At 48.0% G+C, this 24,127-nt stretch overlaps 1 protein-coding gene across 1 annotated transcript in view; it reads left to right on the top strand.

The window, feature by feature from the left end:
• The first annotated feature begins 10,983 nt into the window (after nt 1-10,983).
• The window catches only part of PIP4K2B (phosphatidylinositol-5-phosphate 4-kinase type 2 beta), a 35,664-nt gene continuing 22,520 nt past the window's right edge, over nt 10,984-24,127 (top strand). The window contains exons 1-2 of the mRNA XM_056863243.1: nt 10,984-11,183; nt 18,886-18,983. Coding sequence (XP_056719221.1) covers nt 11,007-11,183; nt 18,886-18,983 — 275 coding nt within the window. The 5' untranslated portion in view covers nt 10,984-11,006. The remainder of the gene's footprint in view (nt 11,184-18,885; nt 18,984-24,127) is intronic.

Raw genomic sequence — 24,127 nt, 5'->3', positions numbered from 1 at the left:
ACTCCCGCTCAGTGGAGCTATCAAGATCAGCGGTCTACGTCCCTTGAGTTGAGACCCTAAGGAGGATTGTGGAGACCCCCTGCTGGTCTGGAAGCTACCGTATTTTTTGCTGCCATTCAGAAGGACCTCTTGTGTAGAGAGAAGAAGAGTTGGTTTTTATACCCCGATTTTCTCTACCTTTTTTAAAAGGAGTTTCAAAGCCACTTACAATCACTTTCCCTTCCCCTCCACACAACAGGCACCTTGTGAGATAGGTGAGGCTCAGAGAGTTCTGAGAGAACTGTGACTGGCCCAAAGTCACCCAGCTGGCTTCATGTGGAGGAGTGGGGAATCAAACCTGGCTCTCCAGATTAGAGTCCACCTCTCATGTGAAGAATGGGGAATCAAACTTGGTTCTCCGGATTAGAGTCCACCGCTCTTAACCACTATCCCCTGAAGGCTGAAGTCTTCTGCCCATCTTTGCAAGCAGCAGGACAGTGAGGTGAGATCACACAGTAATGTGCTTTGGATTGGTTCAAATAATTCCTTACAAACTGGACTTGGAGGGTTGTTGTTGGAGACCAGTTTTCAGCAGTGTGAGATTTGTCTTGTGGGGTCCCACAAGGCTGAGTCCTGTCTTCCATACTATTCAAACTCTATGAAAAGCCTTTAGGATAAATAATTCATGGCTTTGGAGTAGGCTGTCATTAATGTGCTGATGATACCCAGCTCTATATTTCTGTATCCAAATTGCCTGTAGAGGTCCCGTGGTTAAATGGCTTAAGGTGTGTGTGTGTGAGGGGTGGGGAGCTGAAACAGAGTCCTTACAAGACAGAGGTAATGCTGGCTGGAAAGGCTGAGGTTGTGATGGATATTGTGATGGATATTGAGGCAGAACTCCTCAATTCCTACTTTTCCTCCATTTTTTCTCCTGAGGGAAGTGGTGCTCAACATGGCATAAACAGAACATGTGATGAGGGAAGGGGTTTGCAGCCTAGAATTGGCATTGGGGTAGTGCACAAACACCTGGTTTCTTTAAATGAAACAAAATCCTCTGGGTCAGATGAATTGCACCCAAGGGTACTCAAAGAACTTGCAGATGTAATTTCGGAACCTCTGTCCATTATTTTTGAAAAGTCTTGGCAAACAGGTGAGGTGCCAGAAGATTGGAGGCGGGCAAATGTTGTCCCTATCTTCAAGAAGGGGAAAAAGGAGGATCCGGATAACTACCAACCCATCAGCTTGACTTCTATACCAGGAAAAGTGTTCGAACAAATCATCAAACAGTCTGTCCTTGAGCATTTAGAAAGGATGGATCTGATCACTAAGAGCCAGCAGGAGTTTCTCAAGAATAAGTCATGTCAGACTAATCTTATCTCCTTTTTTGAGAAAGTTACTACCTTGCTGGATCAGGGGAATACTGTAGACATAGTTTATCTAGATTTCAGTAAGGCTCCACATAAGATAAGGTTCCACATAGTATTCTAGTTGACAAATTGGGAAAATGTGGGTTAAATCCTATTATTGTTAGATGGATCTGCAACTGGTTGACAGATCGTACCCAAAGAGTGCTAGTTAATGGTTCCTCATCCACTTGGAGAGAAGTGACTAGTGGAGTTCCTCAGGGATCTGTGCTGGGCCCTGTGTTGTTCAACATCTTTATAAATGATTTGGATGAAGGAATAAAGGGGATGCTTATTAAATTTGCAGATGATACTAAATTGGGAGGGGTAGCAAATACGGTAGAAGACAGAGCCAAGATGCAGGATGATCTTGACAGGCTGGAGAAATGGGCTAGAACTAATAAAATGCACTTCAACAAAGACAAATGTAAAGTTCTGCATTTAGGTAGGAAAAATCAAATGCATAATTATAGGATGGGGGAGACTTGTTTGAGCAGTTGTGTGTGTGAAAAGGATCTTGGGGTCTTAGTAGACCGAACACTGAACATGAGTCAGCAGTGTGATGCTGTAACTAAAAAAGCAAATGCAGTCTTGGGCTGCATCAACAGAAGTATAGTGTCCAGATCACGCGAAGTGATGGTATCGCTTTACTCTGCTCTGGTTAGACCTCAACTAGAGTACTGTATTCAGTTTTGGGCACCACAATCTAAGAAAGATGTAGACAAGCTGGAAAGTGTCCAGAGAAGGGCAACAAAGATGGTGAGGGGTCTGGAGACCAAGTCCTATGAGGAAAGCTTGAAGGAGCTGGGTATGTTTAGCCTGAAGAGAAGACTGAGAGGGGATATGATAACCATGTTCATGTACTTGAAGGGCTGTCATATAGAGGAGGGTGCCGACTGCCGAGTTGTCTTCTGTTGCTCAGGAAGGTCGGATCAGAACCAACGGGTTGAAATTAAATCAAAAGAGTTTCCGTCTAGACATTAGGAATAATTTTCTAACAGAATTTTCTAGAGCGGTTCCTCAGTGGAACAGGCTTCCTCGGGAAGTGGTAAGCTCTCCTTCCCTGGAGGTTTTTAAGAAGAGGTTAGATGGCCATCTGTCAGCAATGCTGATTCTGTAACCTTAGGCAGATGATGAGAGGGAGGGCATCTTGGCCATCTTCTGGTCACTAGGGGTGTGGAGGGGGGAGGTAGTTGCGAATTTCCTGCATTGTGCAGGGGGTTGGACTTGATGGCTCTGGTGGTCTCTTCCAACTCTATGATTCTTTGATTCTATGCTTCCCACATTTGATGGGGTTCAGCTGACCCAGTTAAGAGTCATGGGGTTATACTGGACCTGGCATCATCGCTAGAGAACCCAGTTAATGCTGATGGGAAAAAATACATTCTTCCATCTTCATTTAGCCCAGATGGTAGCTCACCTTAACCTGGCTGATCTGGCCATGTGGATCCATGCCACGGTGACCTCAAGGCTAGACTACTATAACATGCTCTACATGGGTCTACCCTGGAAGTCAGCTTGGAAACTCCAGTTGGTACAGAATGCTGGAGCTCAGTTTCTACTGTGAGTTAGATGGAGCATGCGTATTGCTCCCATTCTGTTGCCACTGCATTGGCTATCCATCAACCTATCCGTTACCAGGTTCAATTCAAGGTACTGGTTATCATATACAAAGCCCTTCATGGCCTTGGTCCCTCATCTCTGCAGGGCTGCCTCTCGCGCTCTGCTCTGTTGTGACAGTTTGCTCATCTATGCAACGCCTTCTGCAGGTGCCACCCTGCAAATGGGTAAGATTGGCAGCCACCTGCATTATCTGTTGTGCTCCTTGTGGAACAGCCGGCCTTCTGCACAAATGGCATAAAACAGAATTGTTCAGGATGGCATTTTTATTAAAGAAACAGGGCTGTGGTGTAATAGGATGGTTCAGAAGAACACCTTTATAGTATGTGTTTATTGTATGTACTACCTTACTCTTACTGCATTGTTTTCTATCTTTAATTCTATTTTTGCATTATTAATGACCTCCTTGCATTGTTTCTTATCATCATGACCCTTGTCCTATTGCATTGTTTATAGGGTGTCTCAGGCTATTTGACTGTGTCATAGTCCGCCTTGAGTCTCAGCGGGAAAGGCAGGCTATAAATAAATAAAAAAGGTTCCCCTTCTGGTGCTCAGCTTGTTCCCTGTCCTGGGCTCCCTTGGTCTGCTGCTCACAGCCTGGCTTTGACACGGGTGACATCGCAACTCCCTTTCCTCCTATTCCCATCATGACTCAGATGTAACTTGTCTTCCTATCATGTGCTTGCAGCTCAGGGTATCCCCTGTCTGAAAAGGCTGAAGACTACAGACAGATCTAGGTGTCTTCAAATCTTTACGTATAATGGAACCATATAAAGTTTAAGATTGGGATAAACTTCTGTTCAAAATATTGTCGAAGGCTTTCACGGTCAGAGTTCATTGGTTCTTGTAGGTTATCCGGGCTGTGTAAAAATACCAAGACCACGGTTACACAGCCCGGATAACCTACAAGAACCAAACTTCTGTTCCTTTCTATGTAAAAGGCTCTACGTTGGCAACATCTTGATTAAGGAATAATCCCTTAGGTATAATTTCACCAGTGGCAAGATTTATTGTTGTTGCTGGCCTCTGGCTGTGGCAGGAGTTCCTTCCTAAACAGAGAGAGAAGCAAGAGAAGACACATTGTTTGCAGTTCCTAAAATAAGAAGAGCAATCCTGTAACTCTTTCCCTGGGGGGAGAGGGGTAACAGGTAGTGTTGCCAACTTCCAGGTGGTGGACAAAACTAACAGTTAAGGGCTCAAGGATACTTATAATGATAAACAGTTCAAACGAAACGTACAATAGTGTTACAAAATGGTTTACTGTGAAACAACAACCAACTCAACAAATGTGTAGTGTGAAACACGTACTAATGTGTTTAAACAAATCAACATACATATATACATAAACAGAATTTTCATTTCAGCCTGGTTGGCTAATGTTCTAATCATATACTTTATTCGCAGGTGTCTTCATATGTCAAATAATTTTGATGGAATATAACAGCATGGAATCTCATCCAGTAAATTATGACAGCATAGGAGCGTTATCTGGATTAACAATCACGCTTTCACCACAATAGTTGCTTCTTCCCTTCAGCCAATACAAAAAATGAGAATTCACAATCTCATATAGCAGTTGGTTTTGTAATTGGTATTAATAAAATGTCTTGTAGTGAACATACCCTGGTGGTTATATTCTTAAGTAAATTTCTTAAGGATCTTTGTGTGCCTCAACGGCTGCTCTCTCCTTAGAGACGTTCCAACGGTTGATTACCTTCAGTGTGCTCAATAGGAATCAGGTGTGTTATACCGGCCTCCAGAATCAAATTAAAGATCCTGTAACTCTTTCCCTGGAAGGAGGGGGTTAACAGGTAGTGTTGCCAACTTCCAGGTGGTTGTAATCAAACAAACGGCTTACAAGTGCTTACAGGAGCATGGAATTCAAAGTATGGCACCAAATAAATATTTCGAATATAGGAAAGAGACAAAGCAATACTTGCAATTAGAAGAATATAATGAGAATATTGAAAACAGGTACACTTCTAAAGCAACAAATATACAACAATGGGTGAAGTCCCAAAACAAACACAGTTGTGAAAATATGCCAGCGTAAACGCTCAGTTCATATCAGTTCGTTGTCTATAGAGTTCATAAATATATCACATAGCAACGGAAACAAGACGTAGAGCAATGGAGATCCGGTAAAATTCCATTTCGTGTAGACTTTCTCAAGCCTTCAATCTTTCCGTGCAAAAATCATTCAAAATTTGAAGGAATGTACCTTTCCTATATCTTGGGACGGTAAAAGTAAGACGTCTCAGGTGGTAGCTTCCAGGTGGTAGCTGGAGATCTCCCGCTATTACAAGTGATCTCCAGGCATCAGACCTCCGTTCACCTGAAGGAAACGGCCACTTTGGATGGTGCACTTTATGGCATTATACTTTGGATGGTGCAATTTATGGCATTATACCCTATTGAAGTCCCTCCCTTCCACAAACCCCACCCTTCTCAGGCTCCACCCCCAAAGCTCCAGGTGTTTCCCAACCGGGAGCGGGCAACCCTGGTAATAGGTGAGCCCGTTGTTAGGATTTGTGAGAGCCAGATTCGCCTGCACACCCCTCATGACACTGACTCGGTCCCTTCCCTCAAAGGGTTGTTGTGAGGACAGCAGGAGGAGAGCCAGGAACCCTCCCCTGAACTGCTTTGCAGGAAGGGCGGCCTAACAATGTGCCGGAGAGTGGGGCGACTCGGTCCTGGCGCTCACATGTCAGAGACGAGAATGAAATGCACCGTGTTAGACCGCAGGAGTGGTTTCCAGCTCCCCGCATGTCAATACAGACACCTCCATGCAGGCAGAAAGCGACGCCGCCACTCCCTTTGCTTGTAGCGCTTCCTTTCTACGTGCAGGGAGTTCCTCAACTCCGCTCCCTTTGCTTGTAGCGCTTGCTTTCTACGTGCAGGGAGTTTCTCAACTCCGCTCCCTTTGCTTGTAGCGCTTGCTTTCTACGTGCAGGGAGTTCCTCAACTCCGCTCCCTTTGCTTGTAGCGCTTCCTTTCTACGTGCAGGGAGTTCCTCAACTCCGCTCCCTTTGCTTGTAGCGCTTGCTTTCTACGTGCAGGGAGTTTCTCAACTCCGCTCCCTTTGCTTGTAGCGCTTGCTTTCTACGTGCAGGGAGTTCCTCAACTCCGCTCCCTTTGCTTGTAGCGCTTGCTTTCTACGTGCAGGGAGTTTCTCAACTCCGCTCCCTTTGCTTGTAGCGCTTGCTTTCTACGTGCAGGGAGTTCCTCAACTCCGCTCCCTTTGCTTGTAGCGCTTGCTTTCTACGTGCAGGGAGTTTCTCAACTCCGCTCCCTTTGCTTGTAGCGCTTGCTTTCCACGTGCAGGGAGTTTCTCAACTCAGCTCCCTTTGCTTGTAGCGCTTGCTTTCTACGTGCAGGGAGTTCCTCAACTCCGCTCCCTTTGCTTGTAGCGCTTCCTTTCTACGTGCAGGGAGTTCCTCAACTCCGCTCCCTTTGCTTGTAGCGCTTCCTTTCTACGTGCAGGGAGTTCCTCAACTCCGCTCCCTTTGCTTGCAGCGCTTCCTTTCTACGTGCAGGGAGTTCCTCAACTCCGCTCCCTTTGCTTGTAGCGCTTCCTTTCTACGTGCAGGGAGTTCCTCAACTCCGCTCCCTTTGCTTGTAGCGCTTCCTTTCTACGTGCAGGGAGTTCCTCAACTCCGCTCCCTTTGCTTGTAGCGCTTGCTTTCTACGTGCAGGGAGTTTCTCAACTCCGCTCCCTTTGCTTGTAGCGCTTGCTTTCTACGTGCAGGGAGTTCCTCAACTCCGCTCCCTTTGCTTGTAGCGCTTGCTTTCCACGTGCAGGGAGTTTCTCAACTCCGCTCCCTTTGCTTGTAGCGCTTGGTTTCCACGTGCAGGGAGTTTCTCAACTCAGCTCCCTTTGCTTGTAGCGCTTGCTTTCTACGTGCAGGGAGTTCCTCAACTCCGCTCCCTTTGCTTGTAGCGCTTCCTTTCTACGTGCAGGGAGTTCCTCAACTCCGCTCCCTTTGCTTGTAGCGCTTCCTTTCTACGTGCAGGGAGTTCCTCAACTCCGCTCCCTTTGCTTGTAGCGCTTCCTTTCTACGTGCAGGGAGTTCCTCAACTCCGCTCCCTTTGCTTGTAGCGCTTGCTTTCTACGTGCAGGGAGTTTCTCAACTCCGCTCCCTTTGCTTGTAGCGCTTGCTTTCTACGTGCAGGGAGTTCCTCAACTCCGCTCCCTTTGCTTGTAGCGCTTCCTTTCTACGTGCAGGGAGTTTCTCAACTCCGCTCCCTTTGCTTGTAGCGCTTGCTTTCCACGTGCAGGGAGTTTCTCAACTCAGCTCCCTTTGCTTGTAGCGCTTGCTTTCTACGTGCAGGGAGTTCCTCAACTCCGCTCCCTTTGCTTGTAGCGCTTGCTTTCTACGTGCAGGGAGTTCCTCAACTCCGCTCCCTTTGCTTGTAGCGCTTCCTTTCTACGTGCAGGGAGTTCCTCAACTCCGCTCCCTTTGCTTGTAGCGCTTGCTTTCTACGTGCAGGGAGTTTCTCAACTCAGCTCCCTTTGCTTGTAGCGCTTGCTTTCTACGTGCAGGGAGTTCCTCAACTCCGCTCCCTTTGCTTGTAGCGCTTCCTTTCTACGTGCAGGGAGTTCCTCAACTCCGCTCCCTTTGCTTGTAGCGCTTCCTTTCTACGTGCAGGGAGTTCCTCAACTCCGCTCCCTTTGCTTGTAGCGCTTGCTTTCTACGTGCAGGGAGTTTCTCAACTCCGCTCCCTTTGCTTGTAGCGCTTGCTTTCTACGTGCAGGGAGTTCCTCAACTCCGCTCCCTTTGCTTGTAGCGCTTCCTTTCTACGTGCAGGGAGTTTCTCAACTCCGCTCCCTTTGCTTGTAGCGCTTGCTTTCCACGTGCAGGGAGTTTCTCAACTCAGCTCCCTTTGCTTGTAGCGCTTGCTTTCTACGTGCAGGGAGTTCCTCAACTCCGCTCCCTTTGCTTGTAGCGCTTCCTTTCTACGTGCAGGGAGTTCCTCAACTCCGCTCCCTTTGCTTGTAGCGCTTGCTTTCTACGTGCAGGGAGTTCCTCAACTCCGCTCCCTTTGCTTGTAGCGCTTCCTTTCTACGTGCAGGGAGTTCCTCAACTCCGCTCCCTTTGCTTGTAGCGCTTGCTTTCTACGTGCAGGGAGTTTCTCAACTCCGCTCCCTTTGCTTGTAGCGCTTCCTTTCTACGTGCAGGGAGTTCCTCAACTCCGCTCCCTTTGCTTGTAGCGCTTCCTTTCTACGTGCAGGGAGTTTCTCAACTCCGCTCCCTTTGCTTGTAGCGCTTGCTTTCCACGTGCAGGGAGTTTCTCAACTCAGCTCCCTTTGCTTGTAGCGCTTCCTTTCTACGTGCAGGGAGTTCCTCAACTCCGCTCCCTTTGCTTGTAGCGCTTCCTTTCTACGTGCAGGGAGTTCCTCAACTCCGCTCCCTTTGCTTGTAGCGCTTCCTTTCTACGTGCAGGGAGTTCCTCAACTCCGCTCCCTTTGCTTGTAGCGCTTGCTTTCTACGTGCAGGGAGTTTCTCAACTCAGCTCCCTTTGCTTGTAGCGCTTGCTTTCTACGTGCAGGGAGTTCCTCAACTCCGCTCCCTTTGCTTGTAGCGCTTCCTTTCTACGTGCAGGGAGTTCCTCAACTCCGCTCCCTTTGCTTGTAGCGCTTCCTTTCTACGTGCAGGGAGTTCCTCAACTCCGCTCCCTTTGCTTGTAGCGCTTCCTTTCTACGTGCAGGGAGTTTCTCAACTCCGCTCCCTTTGCTTGTAGCGCTTGCTTTCTACGTGCAGGGAGTTCCTCAACTCCGCTCCCTTTGCTTGTAGCGCTTCCTTTCTACGTGCAGGGAGTTTCTCAACTCCGCTCCCTTTGCTTGTAGCGCTTGCTTTCCACGTGCAGGGAGTTCCTCAACTCCGCTCCCTTTGCTTGTAGCGCTTCCTTTCTACGTGCAGGGAGTTCCTCAACTCCGCTCCCTTTGCTTGTAGCGCTTCCTTTCTACGTGCAGGGAGTTCCTCAACTCCGCTCCCTTTGCTTGTAGCGCTTGCTTTCTACGTGCAGGGAGTTTCTCAACTCAGCTCCCTTTGCTTGTAGCGCTTGCTTTCTACGTGCAGGGAGTTCCTCAACTCCGCTCCCTTTGCTTGTAGCGCTTCCTTTCTACGTGCAGGGAGTTCCTCAACTCCGCTCCCTTTGCTTGTAGCGCTTCCTTTCTACGTGCAGGGAGTTCCTCAACTCCGCTCCCTTTGCTTGTAGCGCTTCCTTTCTACGTGCAGGGAGTTTCTCAACTCCGCTCCCTTTGCTTGTAGCGCTTGCTTTCTACGTGCAGGGAGTTCCTCAACTCCGCTCCCTTTGCTTGTAGCGCTTCCTTTCTACGTGCAGGGAGTTTCTCAACTCCGCTCCCTTTGCTTGTAGCGCTTGCTTTCCACGTGCAGGGAGTTTCTCAACTCAGCTCCCTTTGCTTGTAGCGCTTGCTTTCTACGTGCAGGGAGTTCCTCAACTCCGCTCCCTTTGCTTGTAGCGCTTCCTTTCTACGTGCAGGGAGTTCCTCAACTCCGCTCCCTTTGCTTGTAGCGCTTCCTTTCTACGTGCAGGGAGTTCCTCAACTCCGCTCCCTTTGCTTGTAGCGCTTCCTTTCTACGTGCAGGGAGTTCCTCAACTCCGCTCCCTTTGCTTGTAGCGCTTCCTTTCTACGTGCAGGGAGTTCCTCAACTCCGCTCCCTTTGCTTGTAGCGCTTCCTTTCTACGTGCAGGGAGTTTCTCAACTCCGCTCCCTTTGCTTGTAGCGCTTGCTTTCTACGTGCAGGGAGTTCCTCAACTCCGCTCCCTTTGCTTGTAGCGCTTGCTTTCTACGTGCAGGGAGTTCCTCAACTCCGCTCCCTGCTGGGAGGCCCCGCCTCCGCCGGCCAGAGCGCGCCGCGTGACGTCGCTCGCAGTCCCCCATTCATAATTCCAGGGGCCCGTGGCGTGGAGGGGCGTGGCCACCGTCCTACGTCACTCCCTCGTACGGGGCGAACCATCCTGAGGGAAAACCAGCAGGGCCGAGAGAATCCTTCGCGGCCCCTCCGGCTCCGTCCTTCTCCTTCAGACCGGCCCAGGCGGGCTTTCTCGTCGCTCCCGCCGGCCTCCGCCGTGGTCGCGGCTCTCGGGCTCTTCGCCTTTCTCCCTCCTTCAAACACATGGTACGTCCCGCCCCCCCCACGCCCCCCTCCTCCGCCCGCCGCCATCTTGGCGCCTCCTCAGCGCAGGAGCTGAGCGGGGCCGCGTCCCGCGGTGGGACGAACCACCGGGGAGGAAGCGCGGGGGGTAGGCGGGGCGGATTGGCGGCGGGCGAAACCACCCCGCGGCTGCGGCGGAGGGGGAGGGGGGAGGCTCGGCCTGGCGAGGCAGGAGGCGGACGGGACCATTTGGCAGCTGGCAGGGGGTGGGGTTCAGGGACCCAACCACTGGCCAGAGGAGGGGCGCTCCTGCCACAGCCCGCCCGCTCAGCCAGACCGTTGAGGGGGGGGCGGGGCGGGCATGTGGGGCTGGGAGGGGGGAGGAAGAGGACCATTCGGGGGGGTACCATTGAATAAAGACGGGGGGGGGAGAGTGTAGATGATACCATTGTGAGTTTGGGGGAGGGAGCCCCCACTGAGGGAGGGACTGGGTGAGATCATTGCGGGGGGGGGAGACTGTAGGGAAATCATTGTGATTGGGGGCGGGGAGAACCCACGGTTTGCCGTTGGGGGCCCCACAGGAATTGACCCCCTGCTGCCCTCAGCTTGGGGTGGGGAGCAAGAGGCCCCTCAGTGAGGGAGGGGGAGGCACAGGTGCCCCCACTGATTGCTGCCCTTTGGGGGGGGCAGGAGCCCTCAGTGTCCAGCTTTAAGTTAGGAGTGAGGGGTCAGGGGGGCAGAGCAGGCCAGGCCCCTGCTCAGTGGGGGGGCTGGCCTTGGCCGGGGGGGGGGCGTCCAGGGGGCAGGAGCCATGCCACGCCCCCGCTGGTAGGAGGGCGGGGCATTTGCAGGCAGGGGGTGCGGCCCAGGTCCTCTTGCTGCCATGGCCTCCAACTGCACGGGGGGCACCGCGCCAGGGAGCGCCAGCGCGGCCCTGGGGACCACGCTCAGTGCCTCCAAGACCAAGACCAAGAAGAAGCACTTCGTCTGCCAGAAAGTGAAGCTCTTCCGAGCCTCAGAGCCCCTCCTGAGCGTCCTCATGTGGGGGGTCAACCACACGGTGAGCAAGAAATGCACCTCTCCCGCCTCCCCTTGTCTGCACACAGGGGAAGGGGATCCAGCGCCCACCCCTCTCCATGTGGAGGTAGGGGCACACCTGCCCTCTGAATGAGCCCTTCCTCTGGGGACCTCCATTCTGACCACTTTGTTGGACAAATTAATGCAGAATTACCTCTCTGTACAGGTGCCATTGGTTTCAGGTAGACGGCTCAAGGTTGACTCAGCCTTCCATCCTTCCGAGGTCGGTAAAATGAGTACCCAGCTTGCTGGGGGTGAAGGGAAGATGACTGGGGAAGGCACTGGCAAACCACCCCGTAAATAAAGTCTGCCTAGTAAACGTTGGGATGTGACATCACCCCATGGGTCAGGAATGACCCGGTGCTTGCACAGGGGACCTTTACCTTTACAGGTGCCATTACTCAGAGGTATTAACATGGATTGGGATCCCTATTCTGCGTGGCAACGTGGATTGAGAAATCCCTACATGTCGTTCTCAGACAGAATATGGATTCTAATCCATGTCAATAACTCTTAATCATCTGGTGTTAATCATCTGAGGAAGTGTGAACAACATTATTAAAACTTGTGTCTTAGATGAAGTAAGTTTGTGCCCCTGTCTAGAGGTCCCTTGTCACCTTGATTTAAGTGTATGTGTGTATAAAATAAACCAAAATATTTACAATATCACTGAATTTAACATAACATACTTTTCAGTACGGTAAGCCAAAAGTCACAGTATTTTCAATCCTGTATACTCTATTCTTCATACATGGTGATGGGGATTAGACTGTACAGGTGAGGATACTTCTTTCCTGGTTCATCTTAGTGAGGAATGCTTTCTCTGCTGACCCTTATCTGCTGTTATGTGAGAAGGAGTAAAAAGTATCGAATCCCATATCTAGTTAAATTATGCCAAATGTTTATCAGCAGTTCGATATTGGAATATATTTCAGTCAGACAAATCAGTTTCTATGAATGTTTAAAGAATTTGGAGTTCATTAGTAAGCAGTTTTTAAAAAGTATGGATACTGACATTCAACAAGATTGAAAACTTCCTTTTTTTTTTTTTGCATGGCCAGGCACCTAGATTCAAACCCTGCACATGACACTGTGCACATCATAAATCACTGTTACCTTATGGTACATTTATAGACCAACCTCACATGGCTGCTGGGGGAGAGGGTAGGAGGAGATGAACTTATCATGTGCAGCAAGGTGCTATATAAATGTCATGTATATTTGTTCATTAATGTAATTCATAATTGTTTTTCCTTTCTGTCACTCCGCCCAGAGTTGTAATTAGCAGTGAAATACAGTTGGAGAAAACATTGCATTTTCAAAAGGCATTCATGGTCCACTTTTGTAGCTTGGGGGGGACGACATTTAGTTGATTGAGTAGCAGCTGTCCCCCCTCCTTATGTAGGGGCAGGGGGCAGAGTTATTTGAAAGTGTCCACCAAATCTGTCACAATTTCTGGAATAAGAACATAAGAAGAGCCCTGCTAGATCAGACCAGTGGTCCATCTAGTCTGGCATCCTGTCTCACACAGCAGCCAACCAGTTACTATGGAGGGCCAACAGCAGGACATAGAGGCCAAGGCCTTCCCCTGATGTTACCTCCTGGCACTGGGATTCAGAAGCTGACTGCCTCTGAACATGGAGGTTCCCTTTAGTCACCTTGACTAGTATCCACTGATAGACCTGTCCTCCATGAATCTATCTAATCTCCTATGCCTGTGGCCATTGCTTCATCCTGTGATAGTGAATTCTACATTTTAATCATTCACTGTGTAAAGAAGTATTTACTTTTGTCCTGAATCTACTGCCCATTAGCTTAATTGGATGCCCTTGAGTTTTACTATGCGACATTTAATAAATGTCTATAATGTCCCCCCCCGCCTTTTCTAAACTGAAAAGTCCCAGGTGCTTCAGCCTTTCCTCTTGGGAAGGTGCTCCAACCCCCTAATCATCTTGGTTGCCCTCTTCTTTACTTTTTCCAGCTTTGCGATGTCCTTTTTGAGATATGGTGACAGGAATTGTATACAGCATTCCAATTGAGACCGCACCATAGATCTATACAGGGGCATTATAATATTGGCTGTTTTATCTTTAGTCCCCTTCCTAATAATCCCCAACACAGAATTTTCCTTTTTCATCGCTGCAGCACACCGGGTTGACATTTTCATTGAGCTATCTACTATGAACCCAAGACCTTCTCCCCTCTCAGTCTCAGCAGGTTCAGACCCCATTAGCCTAAACTTGAAGTTGGGATTTTTTTTTGCCACGATGTGCATCAATACTAATATTGAACTTACCAATATTGAACTTTATTATTGAACTTTATTTTCCACATTGTCTCCCACTCACCCAATGTGCGGAGATTCTCCTGGAGCTCTTCATGGTCATCCTTGGTTTTTACCATCCTGAATAATTTTGTTTCATCTGCAAACGTGATAATGACACTACTCACCCTTAGTTCCAAATCATTTATGAACAAATTAAATAGTACTACCCCCAGTACTGATCCTTGTTGGACCCCACTGCTTACTTCCCTCCATTGTAAGAACTGCCCTTTCATTCCTACCCTTTGCTTCCTGTAATTTAACCGATGTTTAATCCATAAGAGAACCTGACCTTTTATCCCATGATAACTCAGTTAACTCAGGAGTCTTTGGTGAGGTACCTTGTCAAAAGCCTTTTGAAAGTTCAAGTATATAATGTCTACCAGGTCACCATAATCTACATTTTCACTTTCTCAAAGAACTGTAAAAGATTGGTGAGGCAGGACGTCTCTTTACAGAAGTCATGCAGGTTTTCCCTCAGCAGGTTTAGTTCTTCTACGTGCCTAATAATTCTCTCTTTGGTTATAGTTTCTACTAATTTGCCTGTAATTTCCTGATTCCCTCTGGACCCCTTTTTAAAAATCGGTGTAACATTTGCTACTCTCCAGATTTTGCTACAATGGCTGAATTTAGTGATAGATTATATATGTGAGTTAGTAGATCAACTATCTTACATTTGAGTTCCCTAAGAACTCTCGGGAGTATGCCAGCAGGACCTGGGGACTTACCGGTTTTTAAGTTCCCCAGTAGGACTAGAACTTCATCTCTCATCACCTCAATCTGACTCAGTTCTTCAGACTCCCTTCCTGAAAATAGTGGCTGTGTCCTGGGTACATGACCCACACTTTCCACAGTGAACACAGAAGCAAAAAATTAACCGAGCCTTTCTCTGCCATCACCCCATATTCCTTTAGCAATCCAAGTCAAGAGGCTTCTTTTAAAAAGTGGAAGGTCTGCCCCAATGAATTGAACCGACGGGACCACTGGCTCTGGCAAAAGAAATGTAAGTCAACAATTAGGCATGCAAAAAGAGAATTTGAGGAGCAGGTTGTTAAAAGCATCAAGACAAACAATAAACATTTCTTTAAATATATATGGTGCAGGAAACGAGCCAAAGAAGCAGTTGGGTCTTTGGGTGACCCAGGAATAAAGGGATTGCTAAAGGAATATGGGGTGATGGCAGAGAGTAAAAGGTAAAGGTAACCTTTTACTCTCTGCCATCACCCCATATTCCTTTAGCAATAACTTGTGTTATTAACCACACAGGCATTCTTTTAGACTTGGCCAGTACCTTTCCTAACCGGGGGGATGCATTCTATCTAGGCTTCAATAAATGTAGTTTTAAATAGCTTTCAAGCATCCTCTAGGGCAGGGGTGTCCAATCTTTTGGCTTCCCTGGGCCACATTGGAAAAAGAAGAATTGCCTTGGGCCACACATAAAATACACGAACACTAATGATAGCTGATTCATAATGTTTTAAGTAAGTTTACGATTTTGTGTTGGGCCGCATTCATAGCCGTCATGGGCTGCATGCGGCCTAGGGGCCGCAGTTTGGACATGCCTGCTCTAGGGATTTGACTCACTTGTGTTTCCCTTTCTGCTTCCTTTTAAGTATTCCCCTCATTTTTGTAATGTTCCCTCTTGAAATCAAATATTACGGCTTTGGACTCTAGGGGTGATTTTCCATTGACATGAATGCTGAACTTAATTGCAATGTGGTCACTGCTCTCAATTGGTGCAACAAGCTCTGCATCTCTCACCACATCTTGAGCACCTCTCAGAAGCAAGACCAAGATCACTACCCCTCTGGTTGGCTTTCTGACCAACAGTTGCAGTGCGTAGACATTTATGATGTCCAAGGATCACATTTCTACATCATGACTCAAGCACATGTTTACCCCGTCAATGTGAGGGTAGTTGAAGTCTTGCAGTATCATAACGTTATCTGTTTTAGTCGCCACCTTATTTCCTTCTCCATCTCAAGATCAGCCTCAAGGGTTTGATTGGGTGGGCAATAGTACACCCCCACTTTTAAGTAACCCCTAGGGCCCACTATTTCTATCCATATTACTTCTGTTGGGGAGTTAATTCCCCTGATATTTTCTAACTTGTGCAAATGTTGTCCTGTATGTATTGCAAAGGGTTTCAAACTTCGTGAGGTAATCTGAATTCTCTTCTGGTGTCTCCTAAACCAAAAAATAAGGTGTGAAGTCAGTCAGTAGGTCAAATTTGTCTCTGAAGGCTGTCTTCCTCTCTCCTATGCTAGTCTGGAGGCAAAAGGTGACAACCAGATGAGACACCTGGATTTTCAGTGTGTGGTAGGATAAATTGAATAAGTAAATGGGAACTCCAGCTTTAAAATTAATGCTTGTTCTGCTTTTGTTGAGTTCTGATGTTGCATAGTTTTGTAATATTGATTTACTGTTATAATTTTTGAAAGCTGCCTCAACGTTTTACAAAAGGTATCAGAACAAAAATAGTACATTGAATGTCTTGGTACAGTCCAGCAAAGTTGATTGAGTCCAGACTGGACAAAAAGACCACAGTGTTAGCATCTGGGATTTTTTGCCCCAGAAGATCATGGTGGTTGAACAGTATAAATGGCTTTACGAATTAATTAAAGACATGAATGGAGAAGAGGTGGGAGAGATTGTCAAAGGACCATCTGAAAGGGATATATCTGCCCATTGCTGTGGGAGCTGACTAAGAAAATATGCATGTTTCTTCTTGAATGTATGCACAAAGAGTGCCTCTAATTTTAAGCCACAAATAAAACCTGCCCGTGACTCTGTACCCCAACCCAGTGTCAAAAGTTTCAGCAATGTATCTGGATGGATAGGAGATTGTAAAAAGCAGTTTTAGTTATGTTTATGACCACACATTGGCTCTTAGTTTTCCTTTTACAGTTTATTATGTATCTAGCACTTTCAAATTGCAGTCTTTTTTTCCAAAGATTTTTACAATCCTCTAGGTTGTATATATGGCCCTGGCCTGAATAGCCCCAGGCTAGCCTGATCTTGTCAGATCTTGGTAGCTAAACAGGGTCAGCCCTGGTTAGTATTTGGAAGGGAGACCACCAAGGAATCCCAGGGGCGTGACGCAAAGGCAGGTAGTGGCAAACCACCTCTGAATGTCTCTTGCCTTGAAAACCCCACCGGGTCGCAATAAGTTGGCCAAAAAAAAGATGTATATATTCAGGCAGTGCCTGTATCTTTCCTAGTTGGTATAGGCTCCTAGCACATAAGAAATGTGTATTAATGTTCTCTGCCTTCACAACACTTCTGTTAGATGGCACATTGTTTTCAGGATCAAAACGATAGAAGCCTAGAAGGAGGACAGATGGAGAATCTGAACTTTCATTTAAGAATAAGGGCAGATTTCTGGCCTTGATGGACGCAAAGATATTCTTGGAAGTACTAGTTGAAGTCTTAAGGAGCCGGTTGAGTAGCAGTGATCAGATTTCTAGTAGGGGGGGGGAGCAACATCTTCTCTCCTGTTGGTTCTGGAAACCAAAGTAAATTTTGCAAAACTGCAAACATTGCAGAACAAATTGGGCCAACGTAGTAGAGATCATATATGTTTCCTCAGATTCCCTGGACTCAATTTTAATGTTTGTAATATCGTGAAGAATATCTCTGACCATTAGTCTTGCTATACAGAGGGAGGTGGAAGGATTCTTGATGGGTAGGGTTGCCAGGTCCCCCCTGGCTACCGGCGGGGATGGGGTGGGGGGTAGGGTTGCCAGATCCAGGATGGGAAACTCCTGGAAGAAGAAGAAGAGTTGGTTTTTATACAGCATTTTTTCTCTACCGTAAGGAGTCTCAGGTGTTTTATGCATGGTCTCCATGCATAAACTTCCTTTATTCCCCATTTCAGCCAGGATCAAATTTTTCAGTATGCACGATATCTCATTCCTTGGAAGCTCAACGCTGTTTCGACGCAAAACGAACCCTGCTTTTCCCATTCCTCTTATGGCCCAAATTAAACTGTTCATCCTGGCTCATTCCGGAGTCACAGAGCATGCATACTCTGTTCTTGGGCTGACCTTACCCGCACCATTACGCCCCACCCTTTTCCAATCCCCTCAAAGCAGCATGCTGATGGTTAAATGGGGAATTGGCTTCTCTCACAGCCAGTCAGAAAGCAGTGTGTAAAGAGGCGAGGATTCAAGTGCTTCCTGCTACCTCGGAGTTCTTTCTGAGCAAAAGAAAGGCTTTTTAAAAACGAGACTTGGATTCCCCCCCTTTCAGGTAGCTCCTTTTTTTTGTTTTTTTCCCTTTAAAATGCTTTTTTATGCTGCAGTTGGGTTTGGGGGGAATAAAATCTTCTCTCACAGGGAGCACTGCAAAGTAAGCCAATGCCAGAGACTTGATTTGAGCTTGGGAGACTGTTTTTCTGTATTCGTAGTTCAATTAGCATACAGGTTCGTCCCTGATCATTCAAGCCAATGCATACAGTTTAATGTGCGATGAACCCAGGTCCAAGCAGGGAGATCCAACCCATGCACAAAAGACCTCAAAGTGGCTTACAATTGCCTTCCTTCCCCCTGCCTCACAACTCGCACCTTGTGAGGTAGGTGGGCTGAGAGAGTTCTGAGAGAACTGTGACTGGCCCAAAGTCACCCAGCTGGTTTCATGTGGAAGAGTGGGGAATCAAGCCCGGTTCTCCAGATTAGAGCCCGCCACTCTTAACCACTACACCATGCTGGCTCTCGATTTGGAGATGGAGATTTGGGGAGGACAGGGACCTCAATGGGGTACAGTGCCATAGAGTCCATCCTCCAAAGGGTTCTCCAGGGGAACTGATCTCTGTAGTCTGGAGATGAGCTGTAATTCTGGGGATCCCTGGTTCCCACCTGGAGGCTAGCATCTCTTTTGATGCTGGGGAGGACTCAACCCCAGATCTTCTTTGGGGAGGGGCTGTGGCTCAGTGGTAGAGCATCTGCTTGACATGCAGAAGGTCTCAGTTCAATCCCCAGCATCTCCAGTTAAAGGGACTAGGCAAGTAGGTGATGTGAAACACCTCTGCCTGAGACCCTGGAGAGCCGCTGCCAGTCTGAGTAGACAATACTGACTTTGATGGACCAAGGGTCTGGTTCAGTATAAGGCAGCTTCATGTGTTCATGTGTTCTTGGAGGCAAGGCCTGGTGTAGCCTCTGGACTGCACTTTGCCTCCTTCTCTTTCCAAAAAAGTGCTTAATATACTTCTGCGGAGTGTGGCATCAGCCATGAGGTTGGGTCGCCTTGTTCTGGATCATGCAGTTGCCATTCATTTACTCAGCGGGCTTTGTTAGCTCTGCAGTCCTACAGACATGAACTTCAGATCCTGCAGCCTGTTAAGATTTTGGGTTTCTTCTTGCAGATTAACGAATTGAGTAATGTTCCTGTCCCAGTGATGCTGATGCCGGATGACTTTAAAGCCTACAGTAAGATTAAGGTGGATAATCATCTTTTCAACAAGTGAGTAACGCAACAAAACTTTTGATGTAAGGTGTGTCCTTCCTACCCTTCTCCTCTGACTGGAACGCCGTTCTATAAATCACTGCTTTTTTACTTCTAAGCAATTGTTCGGAACATTATTTCACAGGAGCCATTCAGAGGAGTCCTGTGTAGAGTTACTGCTCTTTATGGCTGTTGATTTCAGTGGATTTACTCTAAGCTGAAATATCTCTGCATAGGATTGTGGCACGTGGGTGAAATGAGTGATACGCGGCTAATTAATATAGAATATTTTGTGTTTCTGTCTGAGGATTTTTACCCTGGGTCTATACATGGAATTGGATGCAGAATGCTACTGCTCACCTGGAGACGAACAGAATCACTGCCCAGTGGCGCTGTGTCACTTCTGTGCTTCTGAGCTCAGATGAAAGCGCTCCTGAAGTCTCTTCCTGCCATACAGGGCCCACATCCCTTTTGGAGTGCCTCCTTCTGTACGTTTTTCTCCCTTTGACCTGCAGGGAAGACACAGATCTGTGTCCCAGCTCTTACGGAGACGTGCTCTAAGCAGGCTTGAAGATGCAAGGCCTCCTCTGTAGTGGCTCCCATCTTTGGTGATTGGCTTCTGCTGGAGGCGCCGGTGGCCTCTCCCCTCTTGGCCTTTCAGCAGCTTGTTAAAGTGTGGCTGCTTGGGAAAGTTTTCAGTGTGGGCTGGAGGTTTTAGGGGTTTCTGTTTTCATGTGGATGTTTTTCAGATGCCATTGGGCTTTTGCAGGACAGTACTCAGCTCAAACCCAACCCCTTTCTGACTATATATTACTCTTCCTACACCCTTGACACTGAGAGACACTGTCCTTCAGTGTTACTACTCTGAAGATGCCTGCCACAGTTGCTGGCGAAACATCAGGAAAGAAAATTCCAAGACCACGGTTACACAGCCCGGATAACCTACAAGAACCATTGGGCTTTTGTTTTTGTAAATGTATCCCCATTATTTTATTATTGATCTGCTAACTGTGGCTGCTTTTCCTTCTTCTTGTTGTTGTTCTCCTCTAGGGGTGTTGCTTTGGGAATACAGAAATGCTAAGTAGACAGACAAACCTCTCAGCAGCTCGAGGGCGTGACACTGGCATAAGGGCAGGAGAGAGCGAATTCTAGCTGGGGGGGGGGCGGATAGCTGACAGTTGTGGGGATCAAAGCTAAAAAAGTCCATGAAGGCAGCTGGTTCATCCTGATGTGCCGGATATAGGTAGAAATGGGTAGAATCCTAAAATTCCAAATTTTTAATTTTGTGTAGGATAAAATGTGTTGCTCATACATGCATGTTTCAGAGCATGCTTGGTCTTCAACAGATTTTTCACCAATCATCATACTGAATGCGTATATCTGTGCTGGTCACCATACAAAGAAGTACTTAAATTTCCCTAAATACTAGGATTTGGTTCTCTGGGTTTAGAGCAATTTTGTTTGGTCATATCCTACCACACATTCCTCTGCATTGCTGCAGCTCTCTCCAGCTCCCAGGGTCACAGGTCCACCCTCCCAAGGAGGGAGCGGGTGATAAAATTGCCCCCTCCTCTCAGTGGAGCTGTGTGTGCAGAACGGGAAGGAAGTGCGATTCTCTAGTGGTCCAGGGTAGGGCGGTCACAACTCATGTGTAGAAGCTCCCCCTGGAGGCAGGGTAATAATAACAGAAAGGGCATGCTGGATCAGACCAAGGCGCATCAAGTCCAGCAGTCTGTTCACACAGTGGCCAACCAAGTGCCTCTAGGAAGCCCTCAAGCAAAACTACTGCAGCAGCACTCTCCTGCCTGTGTTCCACAGCACCTTATGAAATAGGCATGCTCCTCTGATCATGGAGAGAATAGTTATGCATCATGACTAGAATCATAGAATCATAGAGTTGGAAGGGACCACCAGGGTCATCAAGTCCAACCCCCTGCACAATGCAGGAAATTCACAACTACCTCCCCCCCACACCTGGTGACCAGAAGATGGCCAAGATGCCCTCCCTCTCATCATCTGCCTAAGGTCACAGAATCAGCATTGCTGACAGATGGCCATCTAACCTCTTCTTAAAAACCTCCAGGGAAGTAGAGCTTACCAAAAATAGAGTAGTATCCATTTTTACTAGTAGCCATGAATAGCCTTCTCCTCCACGAACATGTCCACTCCCCTCTTAAAGCCTTCCAAGTTGGCAGCCATCACCACACCCTGGGGCAGGGAGTTCCACAATTTAACTCTGCATTGTGTGAAGAAATACTTCCTTTTATCTGTTTTGAATCTGTCACCCTCCAGCTTCAGCAGATGACCCCATGTTCTAGTATTATGGGAGAGGGAGAAAAGCTTATCCCTGTCCACTCTCTCCATACCATGCATACTTTTATAGACCTCTATCATGTCCCCTCTTAACCGCCTTCTTTCCAAGCTAAACCTCCCTAAGCATTTTAACCGCTCCTCATAGGGCAGTTGCTCTAGTCCCCTGATGATTTTGGTTGTTCTTTTCTGCACCTTCTCGAGCTCTGCAGTATCCTTTTTTAGGTGTGGTGACCAGAACTGTACACAGTATTCCAAGTGTGGTCTTACCATAGATTTGTACAAGGGCAGTATGATAGCAGCACCAGTCTTTTACTGACTGCTGCTGGGAGGGGCTTCTCCCACAATCCCCAGCTGTGTTAGGCTTGCAGACAGGTGGTCGTTTCACTGCCCGCTCTTCTTGCCTTGAGGGGCTTGGCCATCTATCACTTCAGGAAGAGCAGTGCTGGGGATACCTTTCCGGCATACTCTCCCTTTCATTCCCTGGAAGGAGAGGAATGCTGTGGGGCCTTCATGCTTCGGCAGCTGCAGCCAAGGTGCCCATTCCTCAGGATTGGACGAAGAAACGCTCTGGCCACCCCACCTGGTCTGGCTGAGCAAGGCTTTGAGGCCTCATGACATTCTCCATGTTGCCCCAGTTTCCTGGGAGCCTGTGGCTGAGCTTACAGTGGGTTGTTTAGAGTGGGTAAGCAGAAGGGTGCTCATTTTAGCCACTGGGATCAAGAGAGAGAGGAGCCCCTCCCCTGTTCTCCTACATGGATCAAGGCAGGAAAAGAGGGCGGCAAGATGCAGATTTTGGCGCTCAGCAGGAGGAAGGTGGGGCTTCCTCTTTCCAGTTCAATCTCTCCCCCTCCCCTTCCAGAGAGCAGGACCGCCTCCACTTTAGCCAAGTTAGACAGGCTGACTTGCCAGGGCCTGATTTTTCAGGTGAAAAGGCGCAAGCAACCCCCCTGGCTTGGATCAGAGAGAAATGCAGAAGGAAATCAGCTCTACTGTCAGTGCTGTCGTAGCTGAAGCTCAGCATCGTGGGGCCGAATACCAGCATAGCCCTAGGTGCCAAAGCAGGTGCCATTCTGTTGAACAAACAGATCAGAGACAGAAAGTTCCAGATGGAGGCCTTCAGGTCAATATTGGTGGCAGTCCACAAAGGAGACTTCCTTGCCTCAGTGGACCTGTTGGAGGCTTCCCTGCACATCCTGATCCTCCAGGCTCATCAGCATTTCCTGCTCTTTGCTTACGCCTTTGTGCATCTTCCATGGGCACCAGGGTATCTGTGTCTACCATAGGAAGGTAGATCCAAGGCTGCGTAGATCTGGCATACAAAGCCAGAGGGTTGCAAACCCCAGTGGGGGTAACAACTCACTCTATAAGGGTTCTGCTACCTCAGCAGCCCACAGGGGCTTCCCTTTGCTGGAAACGGTGTGCCAGGCAGCCACTTGGGAGTTGGTGCACTCCTTTACTTGGCACTACTGTATTGATAGGGAGATTTCAGCGGATGCCTGCTTCAGGAGGAGAGTCCTTCAACAGGCTCTGACAGAATAATTAAAGGGTCCTCCCTGGTGAGCCAGCACGGCGTAGTGGTTAGGAGCTGTGGACTATGGCTCAGTGGTAGAGCACCTGCTTGATATGCAGAAAGTCCCAGGTTCAGTCCCTGGCATCTCTAGTTAAAGGAACCAGGCAAGTAGGTGATGTGAGAGACCTGAGAATCTGGAGAGCCACTGCCAGTCTGAGTAGACAATACAGACTTTGATGGACCAAGGGTCTTATTCAGTATAAGGCAGCTTCATGTGTTCATGTGACTCTAATCTGGTGAACTGGGTTGGTTTCTCCATTCCTCCACATGAGACCTGCTGAGTGACCATGGGCCAGTTACAGTTCTTGCCGAGCTCTCTCAGCCCCACCTACCTCACAAGATGTCTGTTGTGGGGAGAAAAAGGGAAGGAGAGTGTAAGCCACTTTGATTCTCCTTAAAAGGTAGAGAAAAACGGTATAAAAACCACTTCTCCTCCTCCTCTTTTGTTCATCCCAAGAGTGACTGCCCCACCCTGGACTACTGAAGAATGGAAAGTTTGTTCACCATTAAGTCCTCAGTGCTCCAAGGGTGGGGCAGTCATTTCTTCCCTACTGTCAGAGTCCTGGTGGGAGAACCTTGGGGGATGGCCTTTCGCCGTCTCTTTTGTTTTTTACTGTTATAGAATCGTAGAGTTGGAAGGGGCCATAGAGGCCAACCTCCTTCTCAATGCAGGATCAGCCTAGAGCATCCCTGACAAGTGCTTGTCCAGCCTCTGCTTAAAGACTGCCAGTGAGGGGGAGCTCACCACATCCCTAGGTAGCTGGTTCCACTGTTGGAACAACGCTTACTGTAAAAAAAAAATGCTCTTTCTGTTTTCAGTTTACTCTATGACTGTTGGAGTTTATAAGTTAAGAAGTTTTAGTGATAGGAGTAGCATGGCTTCTGGACCCATCTGGGGATCGTGGCAGAAGACCCTCCCACTGGGAGTCAGTGAAAGATTGACAACTTTTCTTGCCTCCAGGGGGAGCTTCTACCCATGAGTCGTGCTCCTACGCCATTAAAGGTTGATATAGCTATATAGATACAGATAGTCATGAGTGCCCCACTCTAGGACCACTGAGAAGGGAACTTCACGACAAATGAACAAACTTTCCATTTCAACTCCTTACCTTCACCTCACCTGCCAGTCTGTGTAATGCTTCCTTCATGTGGATCCTCCAGCCCTGGGACTGATCCCTCCATAGAGGGGTCCATCAATGGAGAGGAATGCAAGAAAACTTTGGCCTTTTATCCAGGGCTGTTTCCCTCGTGGTCACCCCGCTGACTGCTTTGGGGCTTC

The sequence above is a fragment of the Euleptes europaea genome, chromosome 18, assembly GCF_029931775.1.
Source record: "Euleptes europaea isolate rEulEur1 chromosome 18, rEulEur1.hap1, whole genome shotgun sequence".
In the NCBI taxonomy this organism is placed as follows: Eukaryota; Metazoa; Chordata; class Lepidosauria; order Squamata; family Sphaerodactylidae; genus Euleptes; species Euleptes europaea.
This window is presented reverse-complemented; position numbering and strand designations above follow the sequence as displayed.